The sequence below is a fragment of the Phytophthora cinnamomi genome (genome assembly GCF_018691715.1).
Source record: "Phytophthora cinnamomi strain GKB4 chromosome Unknown Contig9, whole genome shotgun sequence".
NCBI lineage: Eukaryota > Oomycota > Peronosporomycetes > Peronosporales > Peronosporaceae > Phytophthora > Phytophthora cinnamomi.
Window position 1 is genome coordinate 902,517 of NW_027150942.1, and position 18,493 is coordinate 921,009.

The 18,493-nt window shown below is 53.1% G+C and overlaps 1 protein-coding gene across 1 annotated transcript; it reads left to right on the top strand.

The window, feature by feature from the left end:
- Window positions 1-456: 456 nt before the first annotated feature.
- On the top strand, window positions 457-7,486 carry IUM83_16394 (reverse transcriptase; the record flags this gene model as incomplete). The annotated part of the gene is made up of 2 exons (XM_067941272.1): window positions 457-863; window positions 7,303-7,486. The coding sequence occupies 2 exons, from the start codon at window positions 457-459 to the stop codon at window positions 7,484-7,486; spliced, it is 591 nt and encodes a 196-aa protein (XP_067798416.1).
- Window positions 7,487-18,493: the final 11,007 nt, after the last annotated feature.

The window sequence follows — 18,493 nt, forward strand, 5'->3', positions numbered from 1 at the left end:
TGACGGATTTGGCTGTGAGCTGGTTGAGAGCTCACCGCGTAGTTGTCAAATTCTGATTTGGAGGTCTAATGGTGCCTTAGACTGAACCATGAGACATTATTTGCCACTAATCTAGTAATACAGTGCATTTGTATCCTTGTCCACTACTTGTACTTTGCAAGCTTTGCTACCTATTGGTACCTTTCTGGATCTGTACGAGCGCATCAAATGAGAACACAGACACTGTTTTGCATGGTTTTTGCTTAGGAGCTCTTCCCAAGGATAACATGCGGGATTACAATAGGAGAGCTGTCCAACCTTGCCTTCATGTGACTGGGCCACCTGGCAAGTGTTATTCAGCTTTTTGCTCTCTACGCCTCATCCGCTTGGGCTATCGGTACCCAGATGCGCCTTTTCATCATCGTCGCATTAGCTGCTGCCGCCCTCGTGGCGATTGCCGAGGCAAGTGTCGCGAAGATGACTGCGCCGTCCCCCCCGGCTTTGATTCGTTCGTTCACTGCTGCGAAGTGCGACACTCCCACTAAGAGAATGCTACGGACTGACAACCCGTACGAGGTCGATGAAGAACGCGCTTTTGGCAACAGAATCGTGAGCGCGATCAAGTCATGGCCGTCCAAAATCAAGATGAATTCGGACCTTCGCACGATGTTAAAGAAGCAACAGACCGCGGACGATGCACTTGAGTTTCTGAAGCTCAACGGCGGCGTGGATGATCTCCTGTCGAACCCGAACTTGAAGAACCTGGCCAAGTACATTTCCAAGTACAACAAAAAGTTCCCTGAAGCTAGGGTGACCATGACTGGGACGCTTTCAAAGAAATACGGCGATGATGTGGTGGCTGCAATGCTTGTAGCAGGCCAAAGGTCTCCCAATACACAAGACATTGCCTCAAAGCTACAAGGCGAGCAGTTTAGTCTCTGGGCCCACGCAGGGAAGTCTTACAGTGATGTCTTCCTGTTGCTCAAGCTCAAAAAAGCAAGGAACCCCCTGAAGGGAGATGTTTATCAGGCTTGGCGCGGCTATTTTAACGTTTACAACGGACATGCTCAACTCGAAGACAAAACTACGAAGCTAAAGGTATTGACCGACATATATGGTGAGAGAGATTTGGCAGCGATGCTTCAGAAATCAAAGTTTGACCCAGAATCGAAGATGATTGCCACGACCTTTGAGCGTGAGCAGTTCAACTCCTGGGTATCAAGTGGGGTGGAGCCGGACATGCTCTTCACGAACGTCTTTAAGCTTAATCCCGACCACCAGCTTACTGGCTCCGACAACCTCATTCTCGACGGGTACACAAACTGGTGGAACGCCGTGAACGCGATCTAACGCTAGGAGATCGAGCATATATTGTGCTTTGGAAGCAGGATGCGTCCATCGCAGCCTCCTCAATAGCCTCCTACCAATGAGGATTTCGACCAGGAACTAGTGGTGACTATGGAACTCCAATGTCGTGACGCTGTTAATGCTGCTAAGGAAGGAGAAAACATTCAGTACGGAAAGTACTGGGAGTAATTGATTCTCTCTTTGGTCCGGGATTTTATAACTTTGCATGGTGATTTGTATTTAGTAGGCGCCCAATCTAATATTTGAAAATGCCTATAGTTAATCTGTCTCACTTGCTTGACCGTTAGTCTCAACTTGCCCGGGCAATGGTGTAGTGTGCTAAGATTTCTTGAGCGCAGCCTGCAATGCGCAGACCCCTTTAGGATATCGTCATGTGCTTCTTACAAGGCTGTTCGAGCAGGCTCTTTATTAATTGGATTGGTTGACACAAAACTCTTGCACAACCTTTGTAGTGGCAAGACCAAGCCTTGCCTACTGCACTGGGCCGCACAGACTGTGTGGCGAAGCTGGCATAGAAGTCGGAGGACGAGGTGACGAACAGCAGTGCTTGGGCATTATGATAAGTTATTTTTCAACCTGTTAAGAAAACCATTAAGAAAAAAATGATAGGCAGCCTCATCAATAATAAAGAATGGACAATATGTATTGCATTCTTGTCGTACGAACTCGACTACTGACCTTTTGCGTCGTCGTCAACGACGATGGTCATCAAGGTGTGCGCTTCCCAATACCGAAAATCACGGGTTCATTGCAACGCTCCTATATAATTTGTAGGCAAATTCTGAGTTTTTACGACGTAAAAACTAAACGGGACCAGTTGTCGCATAATTTGCGGATTTGAAGAAATGTTTAGCCTTTTACATACAAATATTAAGATAAAGACGTTGTGTCACCCCCATCTATCTGATCTCTGCACCGTTTCTTTGCCGAAAACTTGACAGTTTTTACGTGTTGCATTGAGGGCGTTCGTTGCGGTGAACTCGTGGTTTACGGTACTTCCGACTGACGCGCAAAAATACAAACGTTTCGAAGTTAATGGGTCGTAGCGAAGCTGAGTCTCACAACACCTTACTGGTATTGCCATACTGGTATGAATTCGTTTTGCTAGCCACTCGTTCCTAGTACTTATATATGAGACCACGGCAAACAAAATGTTTCTTATGAACCTAAGTACGCATCGCGATTTAACAGCATGAATCAAAAAGAGCTGTGTCTCGTGCTTGTTTGAAGCTATTGATCGTTAGAAAAATGTTGAGAACTCGTGGAGTTACATCGGACGAAAAAAATATATCTCCATTTCCGGACCCCCGAAATCTCGGATTTTATTTCGGGCGTGTGACCTCAATATTTTTTCAATTTTATCTTATTGTATATTGTCAGAAAGCCCGTGTAAGAAGCAATCGAATTAGAGTTAGTTTCACTTTCTACGAGTGTTTTTAGCTTATTAATATTTGATGTCCGATTATGTACGAATTTTGATTAGACAAGTTTAAACGCGATTATCTCGAAAACTCTAAATGGTTGATAAGTAACATTTTATCCTGCGGTCTCACATATCAATTATTGTTATGCACAGTCAAATCCAAGTAAATACGTTGACATAACATGATTGCCCCGCACGGAAAATAACAATAGTACATGATTATCATTCATCAATATCACTATTGTGAAAAGCACTCAGAATGTCTAATCGGATAGTAAATCGGCTGATTTAGTGCCTTATTTAGAGACGGGAACCCTTATTTATTTCGATCCATCCCTTATTTAGAATTGGGTATCCCTAATTATAATCGGTCTTATGCAGCATCGCGTCAAAGCTATTTTAGAGTCGTAATCGATTTGGTCTCTAAATAGGCTGAAATGTCAGCTCCAACCTCTGCATTCCGAGGAAGTCCGCACAAATAAATCCACCGAGCAAGCACACTAGCCAATATATCAGTCAAAATAGGAGGAATCAACAGGACGAGCAGAACCAGCGTCCGTGTCGAGGACGCGGAATTTCGCTTCGACCCAGAGGGCAGCTTTGATGACCTCTACGCGAGAGCGGAAGAGCGCATCGTATTGCTTTCGATATTAGAACGTTGCGCCCTGATACTAATCTCTACGCTAAGCCAAGTCAAGGCGCCACTCAGCAGGGCTGGGTGGATTTAACCACAGCTCTCCATCGAAATTCTGCGGCATACATCGTGTCTCCGCTGTCTCTCTCCCTCACCGCTGTTCTGACAAGATGGCTTTAGAGTCCAGTTCCCAATTCCAATTTAAGCCGACTGACTCAGATTAGTACCCACATTAACATCCCATTCAGTACAAATTACCACGTATCATTTTTGCTCACAGCCCTGATTTACAGAGCTATACGGAGTGACAAAATCGCCGGTTTTCACAATACTATTTATTGTAATACATTTTTCAGAGCACTGACCAACAGTATATAGTGAAGACTACATAAGACGGCGTCAAACGCCCTAATACTAATCAACCTAGCTACGAATCGCGATTTAGGCACACCACTGCAAAGCGACAGGTCTCCTCTTTCTATTGAGCCCCCCACAGGCTTTCTGGAAGTTCGGGCGTGAGATGTTATGGACGGTTGGAAACATTATCTTCCATTGGCCCCGTTCAGACAAAACTGAGATCTGGAACCTGAGAAAAAAAGCCCCGGGTTCCAAGGTTTGCCGCGTGTTCAGCTACGCGAGCGAGTCTAGCGCACAATCGTTTCGAACATTGATTCTGACAGGGAGGGAGGGGGGCTTCACAGAAGAGGACTCGTTTCGCAAAAAGCAAGCACCACTGAGACGGCGTTGGTCTCCACGGTAAGGTTTTACAGATGCGGCTTGACTCGCTGCTCAGACCACTTGCGCTTGGCGGGTTCTGACGGCTCCGGCGAGGGCAGTTCCGTCGGCGAGCCGCTCCCATGAAGCGTCCCGCTGCTTGCGGTTATTGCTTCTGTGAGGGAGGGGGAATTCGGCGAGTTTGGGAACCCTGAATGTGTGGATAGACTATTCGATTGTAGAAGTCCCAGATCCCAGGAGCTTTTGAGCTCCCTTGGAAAAGGGCACGGAAGAGGGGGTATTCCTGGTGTTTTTAGTGGTCTTTTATCAGGTTACAGGGCAAAAAGAGGTGATGCTAAACACGTTTTCGCCGGGATCTGACAAAATGTCACTAATTTGGGTCAGGTTACAGGTTCCAAGCGTTGTCTGAACAGCCCAATTGGGAGCCAAATACTCGTTTATTATTTGTGATATAGGGGTAAAATTTAGCTGGTGATTTCGGATTACCAAAATTCGAAACGTAAGTGCTTCAAATTTTTGATTAAGTCGTCAACTCAGAATAGTAACATCGATGTTCCTAAGTATCATTTGGAAATGGCATGGTTAGCATCACAGTTAATTATCCCCTGCTCCACTATCGCCTATTCCTTGTTAGATATCTTGCGCTTCTTGTTCCCCGTATCAGTTGTTTCTCGTTCTACTTCTTCACGCCCGCGCCGGTCTTGATTTTTTCCTTGTAGCCACTGCCACTGCAGCTCTGTGCTTTCGTCGCATTTGCTTCGCCGTTTTAGCGATATCTCCTTGCTTCTATGCCTGAGCGGAATACATGGGGTCGGACTGGAATTTGTCAGGCATATACTTCCGGACTCTGAACTGTGTCATGTACACTTTTTCAGCATTGATCGGTGGCAGCGGTAGCGCAGTTAGAAAATTTGCAAACACGCGTTTCACTTTTGAGCCTTCAGTTAACACCCCGTCGATCTTGCGGTGTAGATCTTGCTCTTCAACACCACTATCTGGACCCTTGCGGCATTGCATGACTCCCGGCTTAGATCTCTCCATCGTGAGAATCTGGAACTGCTGTACTCCGGACATGTTCTTGTATAGCTCAGTGACTAGCGGCTTGTAGTGCATGAAGAAGTCATCTCCGCGAGAGATGTGGACAGTCACATTAGACACTGCAGACTCCGTCACAGCGGCGACAACCTGGTCCATCGTCCACAGATCCTGGCACCCGACGTGCTTGTGAATGTGATCGAAACCTCTATCGCATGAATTCTTTGTGTGGTCCTTCACAAAAAATTGTAGTTCACTCTCTCAAATAGTCCCATCTGTATCTGAGCCAGCGAGAGAAGGTAGCCGACCTGATCCGTGGACTCTTGAGTGCTCGCATGTTCCAGGCGTCGAAGTCACCGTGGGCGTCGCCCATCGTCGTAATCGTGAAGAAGAACGGGGTCGACATACGGCTCTGCATCGACTGCCGGCTCGTCAACAGCATGACGCAGCCGATGGTCTACCCGATGCCGCTCGTGAACGACTTGCTAGAAGACCTGGACAAGTATCTCTGGGTTTGTTCCCTGGACATGGCCAGCAGATTCTGGGTCGTCCCCATGACCGAGCGAGCCCGACTCATCTCGGCCTTCATCGCGCCTCAGGGCTTGTTCGAGCAGATGCGGATGCCCTTTGGGCTCTGCAACGCCCAGCTGATATACCAGCGCCTGATAGACAACGCGCTCGACGGTTTCTGGAGGCTCTCCCCGGATAACAGCACCCGTAACGTCTTCGAAGAGAGAGAAACGGAGCCCTCGGGAATCCGCTCCGTCCTAGGTCGGAGATCGTACATCGACAATATCCAGATCGGGGTGGGGGGGGAGGGGGGGGGGGGTACTGGGACGACCTTGCGAGAAGGTGGAGTGACTGATGGACGTCTGCGAGCAGTGACACTCGTCCATCAGTGTCGAGAAGAGTGAATGGGGAATGCCTCAGGTCGACTATCTGGGCCACAAGGTGTCGAAGCGCGGTCTTCATACGAAGCCAAAGCACTTGGAATCTCTCACGACGTTGGAGTTCCCGCGCACACTCAAGGGTCTTGTGGTGTAGGAAACATCAGTTTTGTGGAGCATCCAAGTGGAACAAGGTACCAAGACTGCCAAAACCGCACAATCGACGGTACTACTCGGCTGGATAGGTACACTGTGCCAGTCTGCGAGCTCGCCGAGCTCGCACGCTTCACGGGCGCACTGCGGCCGCCTGACGAGGACCCAAGACCACCGGAGATCAAAGATGGGTGTCGCCACGCAAGGGTCAGACACATGTACTGAGGTACGAGCGCGGGGAGCACTAGGAGGCGATCAGCCGAGTCCAAGGCAGTTTCCAGGCCTTGAGCTCGGATAAACAGAGCCGCCGGCCGCCCAGACGAAGTGGGACACGACCAGAGACCACGCAAGAGGACCAAGCGAGAGCCCGGCGAGCCCAGCAGCACTCAGCCGAGTCGGCGAGACCTCCCCGTGGAGCTCGCCGGGTTATCCGGCTCCGCCGAGTTCGAGGCGTTGTAGCGAGGGTGAAGGGTCGGCCGAGATCCGACACCACTCCATTTCACTTTATATTTGTATAGGACCTTAGGAATAGTGGAGGCGCCCTATCAGGGCGCCCAAAAGACTGAAGAACAAACAGAGCAGGATTTTCTAGGCCCACCACACGTGTACACTTCTCCGTAAGTCACTGCGCGGGGTCGGATTATGCCTGCCGTCGGTACCCGAGAGGCATAGCTTGGAGGGTACTCGACTGGCAGCGCCAAGAGATAAGTTGGCCCGGGTTGGGCAATTCTCGCCAAGCGCGAAAGGAACAAGTCTCACCAGGTACGCCGGACAGCCCGTGTGGCGTTACTCGTCAAGTCGGGTTGCTTCTGCCCCGGCGACCTGTAAAAGCGCTCGTGCGCCGTCGTCCATCCTTTGGTGGAGGGCACAGGATTTCTTTACCCGGAGGCAGGTAGCTCAGCTAACTTCCGTGATTTGATTGGCTTGGGGTGCTTGGTCTCGGCGAAGGTGAGCCACTTCTGTCCTGGAAGGGCCGAACCGCTTGGGGCAACTCAGCACAGGCCAACAAGAGCTGACTAGCTCGGCTATTGTTGTGGTTTGTGCTAGTATCGACATTTGACGATTTTGTGCGTGCTACAACACCACAGTCTACAGTACTTCTTAGGCAGCCTCAACTACTACCACCGGTTCATTGCGGACTTCGCGGTCTACGCGACCACGCTGTACTCGCTGACCGAGGTCGACTTTGAGGAGCTTGTCACCAAACCGGAGGACCGCGGGCACGGGAAGTGGGAACACGCGGTTCACGCCTTCGAGGTCCGGAAGATCTAGCTAGCGACGGCCTCGATGCTGAAGCACTTCGACTCAGACCGGGAGTCGTGGGGATCGTGTATGCCAACGACTGGGCGATCTCCGGTGTTCTCGCGCAGGTCCCACGCTGAAGCCCAACGAGCTGATCAACGACATCGTCGAGAAAGAGATCCTGGCCCTGCTGGGAGTTTTGAACGACTGTTATACGATGTTGGCCGGAAGGCCGATCCGTCTTGACCCGTCACACGACGCTAGCCTGGCTGTTCCGATCCAAAGGATTGCAAGGCCGGCTCTCGCAGTGGGTCGCGATCCTCTCGCGGTGGAAACAGGAGATCTGCCGCTCGATCAAGGGGGAGGAAGAACTTCTCAGAACCCTGGCGGCGAGCATCACTCCGCGCGCGTTTGTTGACGCTGTGCTGGAAGAGACTGCTACGCGGAAGCTGGCATCGAGGATCGCAATCATCCCGATCCCGGCCATTGCGCCCGATGAAGAAATGCACGTTCTGAGCTTCGACAGCTTGGCCAAGGCGAAGCGAGAGGGTGATGCCTTCAGTGCGGTCGTCTAGAAACTACAGGGATGGGAGATCGGCCAAGCGGCGTCTTGCTACGCGACCGACCTCACGGTCAACAAAGCAGAGTACCGGGGCTTGCTGCTGGGGTGCTAGCTCCTCGAAGAGCTCGATGTCGCGCGACTGATAGTCTGCGGAGATTCGAACCTCACAGTCCGGTCGATGAGAGACGAGATGGAGTGCAAGTCGCCGGGCCTGGAGCTGTTGCATCAGCGAGCGCGGAACGCGCTCCAGGCATGGCCACACCACAAACTCTTCCACGTACGTCGAGATTGGAACGCGAGCAATGACCTGCTGGCCGGACAAGCGTTGCAGCGACATACTGGCCGGAACACGCATACCGCCAAAGAAATGAACGACTTGAGGACTGATCCGACCGAGGTCGCTCGATCCTGAGGCGGTGGACCCGGGGCGACCTGGCCCAGGTGAACCCGATCCGGACGGAGCGGGCTCTGACCCAGGGCGCGATCGCGGGACGACCCTGATCCTCGCGGTCACTACCCGCGGAGCCGCTGCTAGAGCCACAGATGCTGGAACGAGCTCTCCGCCAGTCCTTCAGGAACTGCTGGTCTAACGGCTCCGACTGAATTGCATCTGGGCCGAGAGCTCTGGATCGACAACCTCACGAAGTACCTGCAGCAGTCTCGAAGTCACGGCGGGCAGATTCGCCCGTCGGTACTTGCCCAGCTACGAAGAGCCGGGCTCGATCCTCATCATCTCGGTCCTGCTCGCACAGCGAGTCTTCGCTGTCGCGACTTTCACGTTCCGACTCATACCCGTCCGACGCGAGATGGATTGCGTGTACGGCCCGGGCGGGCTGCAGCGTCGGTGCCGCGACCTTCTGTCGGAATTTACTAGAACCGAGGAGGGTCTTCTTCTGGTGCGCGAGTCCGCGCTGGCGCGCGTGCAACTTCTTCTCTAGATCGATTGAGTCGGGAACCTCCATCAGCGTCAGCCGCGAGGCGAGTTCTTCCACCTGGTATTCAAAGATGTTGATGAACAACTCCACGTGCTCACGCTTTTCCTCGGTCGTGCCATCCGTGTAAGGGATGTGGGTACGTAGGCCGGCAACGTTGACGCGGTACATGTACTTTAGGGGCGTCTCGTCCGCGCGATTCGACGCATGGTGATAGCGGCTCGCCATCGAGACACCCTTGTCGCAGTATTGGATGCGGATCAGCTCCATCAGGTCGGGCCATGTCTTGCGGACTTTCTTGGTCAGTTGGCGATACCACTGACGAGCGGACCCGTTAATCAAGTCGCTGAGCAGGGAGCATACTTCTTCGCACGTCATGGTATCGCGTCGGGCCGCCATCTTCAGGCGGTTGAGCCAAGCTCGGGCCTTCTCGTCACTCAAGTCACCTCCGTGGAATTCATTCAGCTCGGACGACGCGGAGAGGCGCACACGGGCCTGTCCCGTGCCGGCAGTCGCGGTGGAGATCGCGGTGACCGTTCCTGGCGCACCATCCCCGATCCACCTGTTGACACCCGTAAACCCGGCCCGACTCAGATCTGAAAGCCGCTCCTTTCCCTGAAAGCTGCATCTTAAACCGCGGTCACCTCCTGTAGTGAGTCTAACTTGGCTCACTACTTTTGCTTACACGTCGCGCCACGTGTATGAGGAGGCGTAGGAGTTATTAATAATTTGAATTAATTGTACTTGAGTCCACAAGTATAATATAAATCAAATAAAACGCCAAGAAGGTAAAATGAGAACTGTATTGTTTGTAGATTGATCTTCCTCCTAAATCTGCTAAAACTGTTTCTCATCTATGAAAGGGGTTGACAGCGGCTGGCTGTCAGAGCCCGCCAATATACACGTCTCTAATTGGTAGAAAGATGCTGCTTTCTACCAATAGGATCTTTGGGTATGTGTGGACCACTCATTGTGGTGGCCCACTTCAATGTATCCATTGGTGTGTCTTACACCAAGGTGAGGAAGTATCTAAAACTTTTAACAGATATCCTATCTGTTAAATTCACAAGTGGCTTGCAGCCACTTGTACGTGTAACCCCGTTACACCATCCCCCCCTTAAGGTTAGACGCGCGGGGACCCCGCACGTCAATCTCTGAATTGACCATTCGTCAATTCTCCGCGTTTGGAGAAGAAACCCGCGCTCATTCAGCGATGAGCGCGCCTCAAGAAAAGAAGAACCCAAAGGCGGTGGGGAGTCATCTCTCCATCGATGACTACTTCGAGCGCCAGAAGGCGATGTATGGCGACGTCGTCGACTTCGACGACGACGATGAAGACATGGAGGACGAGAAGGACTCGCCCTCAAAGCGCAAAGACTCAGTGTCGAGCGAGTCGCTCGGCCCCCACGCTAAGAACATTCGCCCGCGTGAAGGGGATGAATCAGATGCTTCGAGTTCGAAGCGTTCACGAACTGAGAGTGATACCCCACTCGCTTTCGCTGGGGCTCTCAGTTCTCTGCGCGCTGCAACTGCAGCGCGTGATTCCAAAGCTCAAAGCTCTCCGCGCGCTGCGCTTGCAGCCCGCGATCTGTGGATGCCGTCCGCGTCCGAGATCTCGGACAGGTACGGGAACTCGGTACCTCCGAATGAGGTGCCGTTATACGTATGCAGCGCCATCAAAGATGACGCTGTGGCTGCCGAGCTGCACTTTGATGCGGAAACGCATCAAAGGCGCGATTATTACATCGGACTCTTCCATGAGCTCCGATGGTTTCAAAGCAAGAAGACATCTTCTCGCAGCAAAGTGCCCGAATGGCAGGCACTTTGTCAAAGTTGGAACGCTTTTGTTGAAAACTTCAACAAGAGGCCGAGTGCTTACCGTGATCGGATTAAGCAAGCGCGTGATCGCTTCGAGACATACTCGAAGCGTGGATAGTTGGAGAAACTCCACGTTGCTGCGGAGGAGGCAAATGTGCCGTGCGCTGTGCCCGAGGGCTTTCAGTGAACGAAGTGCTTCCCAGGCGCGGTCCGCTTGAGCGACCGCGACCTGAACGGGTACACGTCGTTCCGTGTGCCCCAGAATCTCAAAGAGCTCCGTGCTAAGTTCTTAGCACGTGAGGGTTCGGGCGCTAGCGATGATCGCAGCGCTCGCACTACTTCCGCTGCGCCAGCGCGTACTGCTCCTCGTACGCCCTCACCATTTCCGGAACGTCCTCCAGCAAGACGTTCCGCGGCTCCCATGTATCTTGATGGGGAGGAAATCCTCTCCAACGAATACGAAAACGAGCCCCTTGAGGGTTCGTTTTCGGGATACTATGGTCAACAATCGCTCAACAATCCAGCGGGTTGGGCCGCGGGCGTCACGGATCGGCGGTGGCGGGGGTGGGAACACGCCCCGGGTATGATCAGCCCCGGGCTGATCAGTATGCGCCTCTCCACGACCAGGTGACCGCCGTGGAGCGTCTTCAGGGCGCTGAGTTCGCCGCCCTGAAGCAGGAGCTGGCGAACCAGAAGGCCCAAGTTGCGGCGGTCTCGCAGACCGCCTCGAATATCCAGGTCGAGCTGGGGACCCAGATGAAGGGGTTGCTCCAGCGCGTCCGCGCGCTGGGGGAGAGGCTGCTCGTCGCCGAGGCCAAGGCTTCTGCTTCTGCCTCGGCTCCTGCCGAGGCTTCGGGTCAGCCGAGCGTGATGGCTCGTGCTGCAGGTACGGCTTCAGCCGTCCGACGTAAAAGGTCGGATGGAGGCGCATGCCAGACGGTATGTCTAGTGTGCATGCGTTGCCGTGCCGTGCCGACACAGTGAACGGCCCGATGAAGCGCGGAGCAAGCTTGCTTGCTCCGAAATCCGAAACTGCATGTTTAGGCAGGTTTTGTGTAGCTAACAGAACTAATGAACCAACTTTGAATTCATTTGTGTTGCCTCTGCCCACATTGTCTGCGTTCAGCTTCTGTTGATCAACAGAAGCTGCTATTGTGTCTTGGACAAACCGAATTACGGCTTGTCTTTTGGTGATGAAATTGATTGCATCCAAGCTGAAGTCATTCAGCTCGCTCTCCGCTAGAGGCCCGGCCTCTGCGTGGTTCTTCGCGGTGTCTGCGCCCCGTGCAGACCCGCCCGTGGTCATTGTCCTTGTTGTTGGAGGAGTCTGCGCCCTGCGCAGACTCATGTGGTTTGTCCATTGTTGCAGCTGACACTGTGCAAGTGTCAGCGGTTTTCTGCGGTTGCTGTATTGCAGTCGTAGATCCTCCCCCACTTAAATTGGGAGCCGTCACTCCGAGTAAACTCGGTAGACGTGGATGCCGCATGGCCTTCACGTAAAACGGTGTATGCCCGGTCGAGCCATGCACTGAGTTATTGATGGCAAACTCTGCCATCGATAAACACTCGCTCCAGTATTGGAACGAGTGAGCGTAGCTCTTCTAAATGTCGACGAGCACGCGATTCACGCGCTCGGTTTGGTCGTCCGTCTGCGGATGATCCGCAGTCGGCATGGAAAGCTGGCTCCCAAGAAGTGTAAACACTTCTTGCCACAGGTGCGCTGTGAAGCGCGGGTCTCTGTCCGACACGATGTCGGTCGGCATGCCATGGTGTTTGAACACCATGTCGACGAACAGACGGGCCGTCTGCTTCACGGTCACCTCTGCCGGCACCGCAGCAAGATGTACCATCTCGCTGAAGCGGTCGACGAAGACCACAACACCGGTATTCCCTCCGCTGTCCGGGGGAAGACCAAAGACGAAGACCACAACACCGGTATTCCCTCCGCTGTCCGGGGGAAGACCAAAGATGAAGTCCAAAGACATGGACTTCCAACACTCCGACGGAGTCGGTAGTGATTGCAATGGAGCTTGCGCAAACGGCGCAGGCTTTACACGTTGGCACACCTCGCAAGCACGGACGTACTTGCGCACCCACTTGAACTGGCGGTGCCAGTAGAAGTCACACATGAGAAAGACGTATGTCTTCTCACGTCCGAGATGTCCCGCTGTCGGGGCATCATGATATTCGTACATGATCCTGAGTCGCAGGTCATGGTCATTCGGCACGACAACGCGGTCCGCGTTATCGTCGACTGCATTATAAAGAGGCAGTCCGTCGTGCACCCGATAGCGGTGTGCACGCGCACAAAGGTGTTTTGGCAACTCCTGACGAACCTTGTCAGAAGGTGTTGTGCCATAGGCCAACAAGAGTTTCGCGTCCGCGTCGTGCGCGAACGCGGCCTTCACGTCGTCCAACCGAGACGACGTGGGTTTGCTCGATCGCATGGCGTCGATAGCGTTGACGTCAGCAGCTTCTGCATAATCCGGCCGACGTGATAACGCGACGGCCACTACATTCAATCTTCCGGGTTTGTAATCGACCCGGAAGTTATACTCCGCAAAGAATGAGAGCCATCTCGCCATTCTTTGTGATATGTGTGGTGACTTCACTGCAGTGCGCAGTGATGCATGGTCGGTGTAGACCACAAACGGTCTACTTTCAAGCAAATACACTCGGAACTTTGCGAGTGCGTATTTCATGGCAAGGAGTTCCTTGTCATGCACCGGATAGTTGCGCTCAGCTGCTTTCAGCTGACGCGACTGGTAATAGACGACACGATCACGGCCCTCGTGATCGTGCTGCATCAACGCGCATCCGATCGCAAAATCGGATGCGTCACACACTACGTGAAATGGACGATCTTGGTCAGCCACTGCCAAGATCGGCGCCTCAGTCAAGCCCCGCTTGACTGCTTCGAATGCCTTTTGGCAATCGGGTGTCCAATTCCACACAGCTTCTTTCTTAAGAAGTTGTGACAGCGGGCGGATCTTGCCCGCATAATCCTCCACGTACTTGCACAAGTACGTGACCAAGCCAAGGAACTGCCTCAGTTCCTTGACACTTGAAGGCGTTGGTCATTCGTTAATCACTCTGACCTTTTCCGGGTCAGGGCGAACACCATTCTTTCCTACGAGACACCCGAGGACGGGTATCTCGCTCGCCCCGAAGATACACTTCTTCAGGTTCGCGTAGAGCTTATGCTTTCGCATAAGCTCAAGTAGCTTCCGGAGATGCACCCTGTGCATCTCTACGTCGGTCTTCCCGTCCACAGCTCGGCTGTGGATGAACACGTCATCGAAGTAGCTCGGTGCGAAGTCTCGCACCGAGCGCAACAAGTGCGTCACGCACCTGTTGAAAGTCGCAGGGGCGTTCTTAAGCCCTGTGGCATTACTAGCCATTCCCAGAGCATGCCGCTTGGCGTGCTCACTGCCGCGAGAGGGATATCGCTCTCACGCATTAGGATTTGATAAAATCCATCTCGCAAGTCGAGAGCACTGTAAACGGTGCTCCTGCCATCGAATCGATGATAACATCTTTTCGCGGTATCGGCGTCTGCGCCGGTACCGTCGCATCGTTCAGCTTGTTGTAGGCATGAACGATGCGCCATCCGCCCTGTGGCTTCTTGACACAGAACGTCGGAGCACGGTGCGGGGACTTTGATTCCCGCACTTGTCCTGCTTTGCGACGACTTTCAAAGTAGTCGTCGATTGCTTTTACTTGCTCTCGGGGCAGTGACCACTGCCGCGTGACACAGTACTTCGTGCCCGACACGAGATCAATCTCGTGCTGTATGCCCTTATCCCGCGGAAGTTCCGCAGGAATCTCTTCCGGGAGTACGTCTTTGTACTCCCTCAATAATTCGTAATAGGGACTCGACTTCAGCGAGTCCCAACCTTGTTCCTCGAAGCGCTCTCGCTTCGTCTTCGCACTGAGAGTGTCTTCACTCTCAGTGGTACTCCTCATGAAGAGCTGCCTCAGCTCTTCGCTCTCGCTCTCCGTTCTTTCGCTGTTCGGAAGAACGCAGACTTGCTCGATGCGTCCATCGTGCAAGTCACGCGTGAAGCGCTTCCAGGTCATGGCTGGAAGCGAAGTCAACTCCGACGCCGTCGTCGGAGGACTAGCGAGTTCCATCTCACGATACTGGAATCCAGTATCGGTGCGCGTCAAGACGCTTAGCGTCTCGACATCCGGCGTCACCGCCTCAGTTTGCCCAGCAGACTGCTCTTGATGCGTCTCGGTCCCGGACCGAGACCGAGACTTGCGCAGCGTTCTCCGCTTGCGCCGTCTTCTTGTTGTGCGGAGCCCGGCTCCGCACAGTTGTTCTTCTGGTCCAGGCCCGGCCGTGGACAGTTGTTCGCCGGCGGACCCTGTCCGCGGGCGCGCGATATCAAGCCCGGCTTGACCGCATTTTTCCTTCGTGCAGCCCGGCTGCACGGTAATGTCTTTCGCCGGCAGACCCTGTCTGCGGGCGCGCGATATCAAGCCCGACTTGATCATGGCGCTTCGTCGTGCAGCCCAGCTTGCGTCAGTGCGGTACGTTTGCAACCGTCCGCACTGTTTGCAGCGTCCGGAGTTGACACGCCTTCGTCACCTCGACGCCATTCATTGGCGGAGCCCCTCATGACCGAGGGTGCGTCGGCTCCGGGAGCCGACGCGTCGTGGTCGACCTGACCTCTTCGGGTCAGCGACTGTCCCTTACTCGCTTGAACGTGGGTGTTGGTCCCGGAACCAGCACATCTTTTGCTTCTGGCGTCGGCAGCATTGCCGACGTGGGTCTCACTTGTGAGCGCCCTCGCGCACTTCTTGGGCACTCCGGGACAGCGACATTAAGCGCTGTCTTGACTGGTGAGCCGCGCGCATCTGCTGATGCGTGCGCTGCGGTAACAGGGCCATCGCTCTCTGTTCCGCTGTCGCGGCCGAAGCGCACGAGTGTGCGCTTCTTCCAGTCTATTACCGGATCATGCCGTGGCTTGCACGGCATGCCCATTGCCACGTCGAACTTATCGTCCAGATCCAGGACGATAAAGTGTTCGACAAACACTCGTTGTTTGTACGAGAAGCGCACGTTCACGACGCGCATCTCAGTCTTCACGATGGCACCGGTTGCCAGTCGCACTTCCAGAAGACTTCGAGGTACATTTACTTCCTCGAAGTCAAGACTCGGCGACTCATAGTCGAACAAAGTTGTTCGACGCGCCTGAATCTACCAATGCTCGAAGAGTCACTCGCTCTCTTCGAGTAAACCTTCAGGATGATTAGGTTCGGTCTGTCATCTTGTTGCTTGCAGCGAGAGCTAGTCTCACTGGGGGCTGCAGTCCTCAGTGTCGCGTGCTCGATATGGCGCGTGACTGCATTACCAGTAGGGCGCCCGCGCCTACTGGATGTTCGCGTTTTTGTTGGTCTGCGACGATGCCTAGCATCGCACGGCCACCTCCAGGTGGCATGGGGCTGATGCACTCCGTGCAAAGTGACCGATCCTTCCGCAACAGGAAGCATCGCACGTTGCCTCCTGCTGCTGGTAACCAGCGGTTGTTGCGTTCGAGAGGTCCATTGGTCTGGACCTCCCGTCCTCGCTACCGGGCGCGGTTGCGGCCTCGGTACGTTTACATGGTTTAGCCTGCCGCAGGCTAAGCTCTTCTTGCAAGGGGTGATTGCAGCTTCAGGTACTCAGGTACTCTCCGGAAGAGTAGTCTTCACGGGCCCATCTCTAAGTCCTTTCATGAACGTGACGACCTTGGTCGCCTCGTCAATCAGGTTAGTCGCGATTTGATGCCAAATATCGTGCGCGCTGCGTAAGCATGGACGTCATGCTTACCCTGCTGCAGGTCGAGGAATTCCGCCCTCGACCGGAACTCGTTTTGCGGGGCTCAAACGCTTGTCTGAGCTCCTCGTTGAACACTTCGTACGTGCTGAAGCACGTAGGACCGGAGAGTCGGCGTCCATCGCCCTCATGCGCGTCCGCCAAGGCAGGACATGACGAACGCGACCTTCGACAGCGGGTCGACGATGCGTCGAGCCGCTATGCTGTTCGAGCTCGACAAAGCCATCGGAGGAGGGCTCGCCCTCTCTTCCCACGTAATTGTTTACGCTCAACTTTACTGGTTGAGCACGCGGTGTGTCCTGACGACGCCGTCACTGAAAGCACCATCACGCTGCTCCTTCGCGAGTGAATCCTAGAGCAACACCATGTTGCTCCGTCGGCGATAGCGTACGCAGCATCGTAGCTATCGCCGCTATCAATGACTGTTGACAGTCGTTGGAGGCTTCCACTCTGGGTCAGACAGGTGGGGGCAGTCGAGCGCGGCATGCATTGCAGGCGTGTTGGGCTCTCCATGGGCACCTCCGTGCTCATGTGGTTCTCAGCTCCGCGTTCGTGACATAAACGCGATCGGTCGTTGGACGGACTACGAGTGCTACCAGGTGTAGTGGGTCTACTTGACTCCTACTTTGCTTACGTTGCGCAACGTGTATGAGGAATAAGTACTTAGTAATTACTTCGGTTAATTATATTTGAATACACAAATATAAGTTAAAATAAGATAGGATTCAAGTGACTTAGTAGTAAAATGAGAACTGTATTGCTTGTAAATTGATCTTCCTCCTAAATCTGCTAAAAAAAATTTATCGTCTATGAAAGGGGTTGGCAGCGGCTGGTTATCAGAGCCCCGCTAATATACACGTCTCTAATTGGTAGAAAGATGCTGCTTTCTACCAATAGGATCTTTGGGTAGGTGTGGACCACTCCATGTGGTGGCCCACTTCAATGTATCCATTGGTGTTACTTACACCAAGGTGAGGAAGTATCTAAAACTTTCAACAGATATCCTATCTGTTAAAAATCACAAGTGGCTTGTAGCCACTTGTGCGTGTAACCCCGTTACACCTCCCATCACCTTCGGCGGGCCAACGCTGCGTCGCTGCGGCTTGCCTTCACCTTGGAGGCCGCTCAACCACAGGAGCGGCGCCGAGTTGTTGCCTTGGTTGTGCGATAAAATGGAGTTACAGTTGCTGAAATACTCTTGACGACCAGAACCACGATCAATAAAAAAGACGACCCGTTAGGTGTACGACCTCTAACACGATCCGACCCGTATACGACTCCAAATAGCATCTACCGGAAGGAAATAATACAGGACCAGACAGAATCATCACGCAACTGAGTAGTACGATCGTTTGGTAGCAGACTCAAGCCCAGTGATAATGAAAATAGGGTTTCTTCAAACGCAATAGCAATTGACAGAGACAAAGCCATTTCAACCATTAACCCTTGTAACGAGGGTTACACGTACAAGTGGCTGCAAAACTTAGTGATATTTAACGATAGGGATATCTGTTGAAAGTTTAGATACTTCCTCACCTTGGTGTAAGACGCACCAATGGATACATTGAAGTGGGCCACCACAATGAGTGGTCACACATGCCAAAGATCCTATTGGTAGAAAGCAGCATCTTTCTACCAATCAGAAGCATATTAGCGGGGCTCTGACGAAGCCGCTGCCACCCCTTTCATAGACGATAAACAGTTTTAAGCAGATTTAGGAGGAAGATCAATTTACAAACAATACAGTTCTCATTTTACCTAATCCCCTACCGTCTCGCCCGGGATCCTGTCAAAGCGCTGGTATTTTTTTACACGCACGCACTTTTTTTTTTTTTTTACCACCCCAGCCAGCCCCAGCCAGCGCCTTGTAGCGGCAGCGGCAGCAGCCAGCAGCTGGCGGG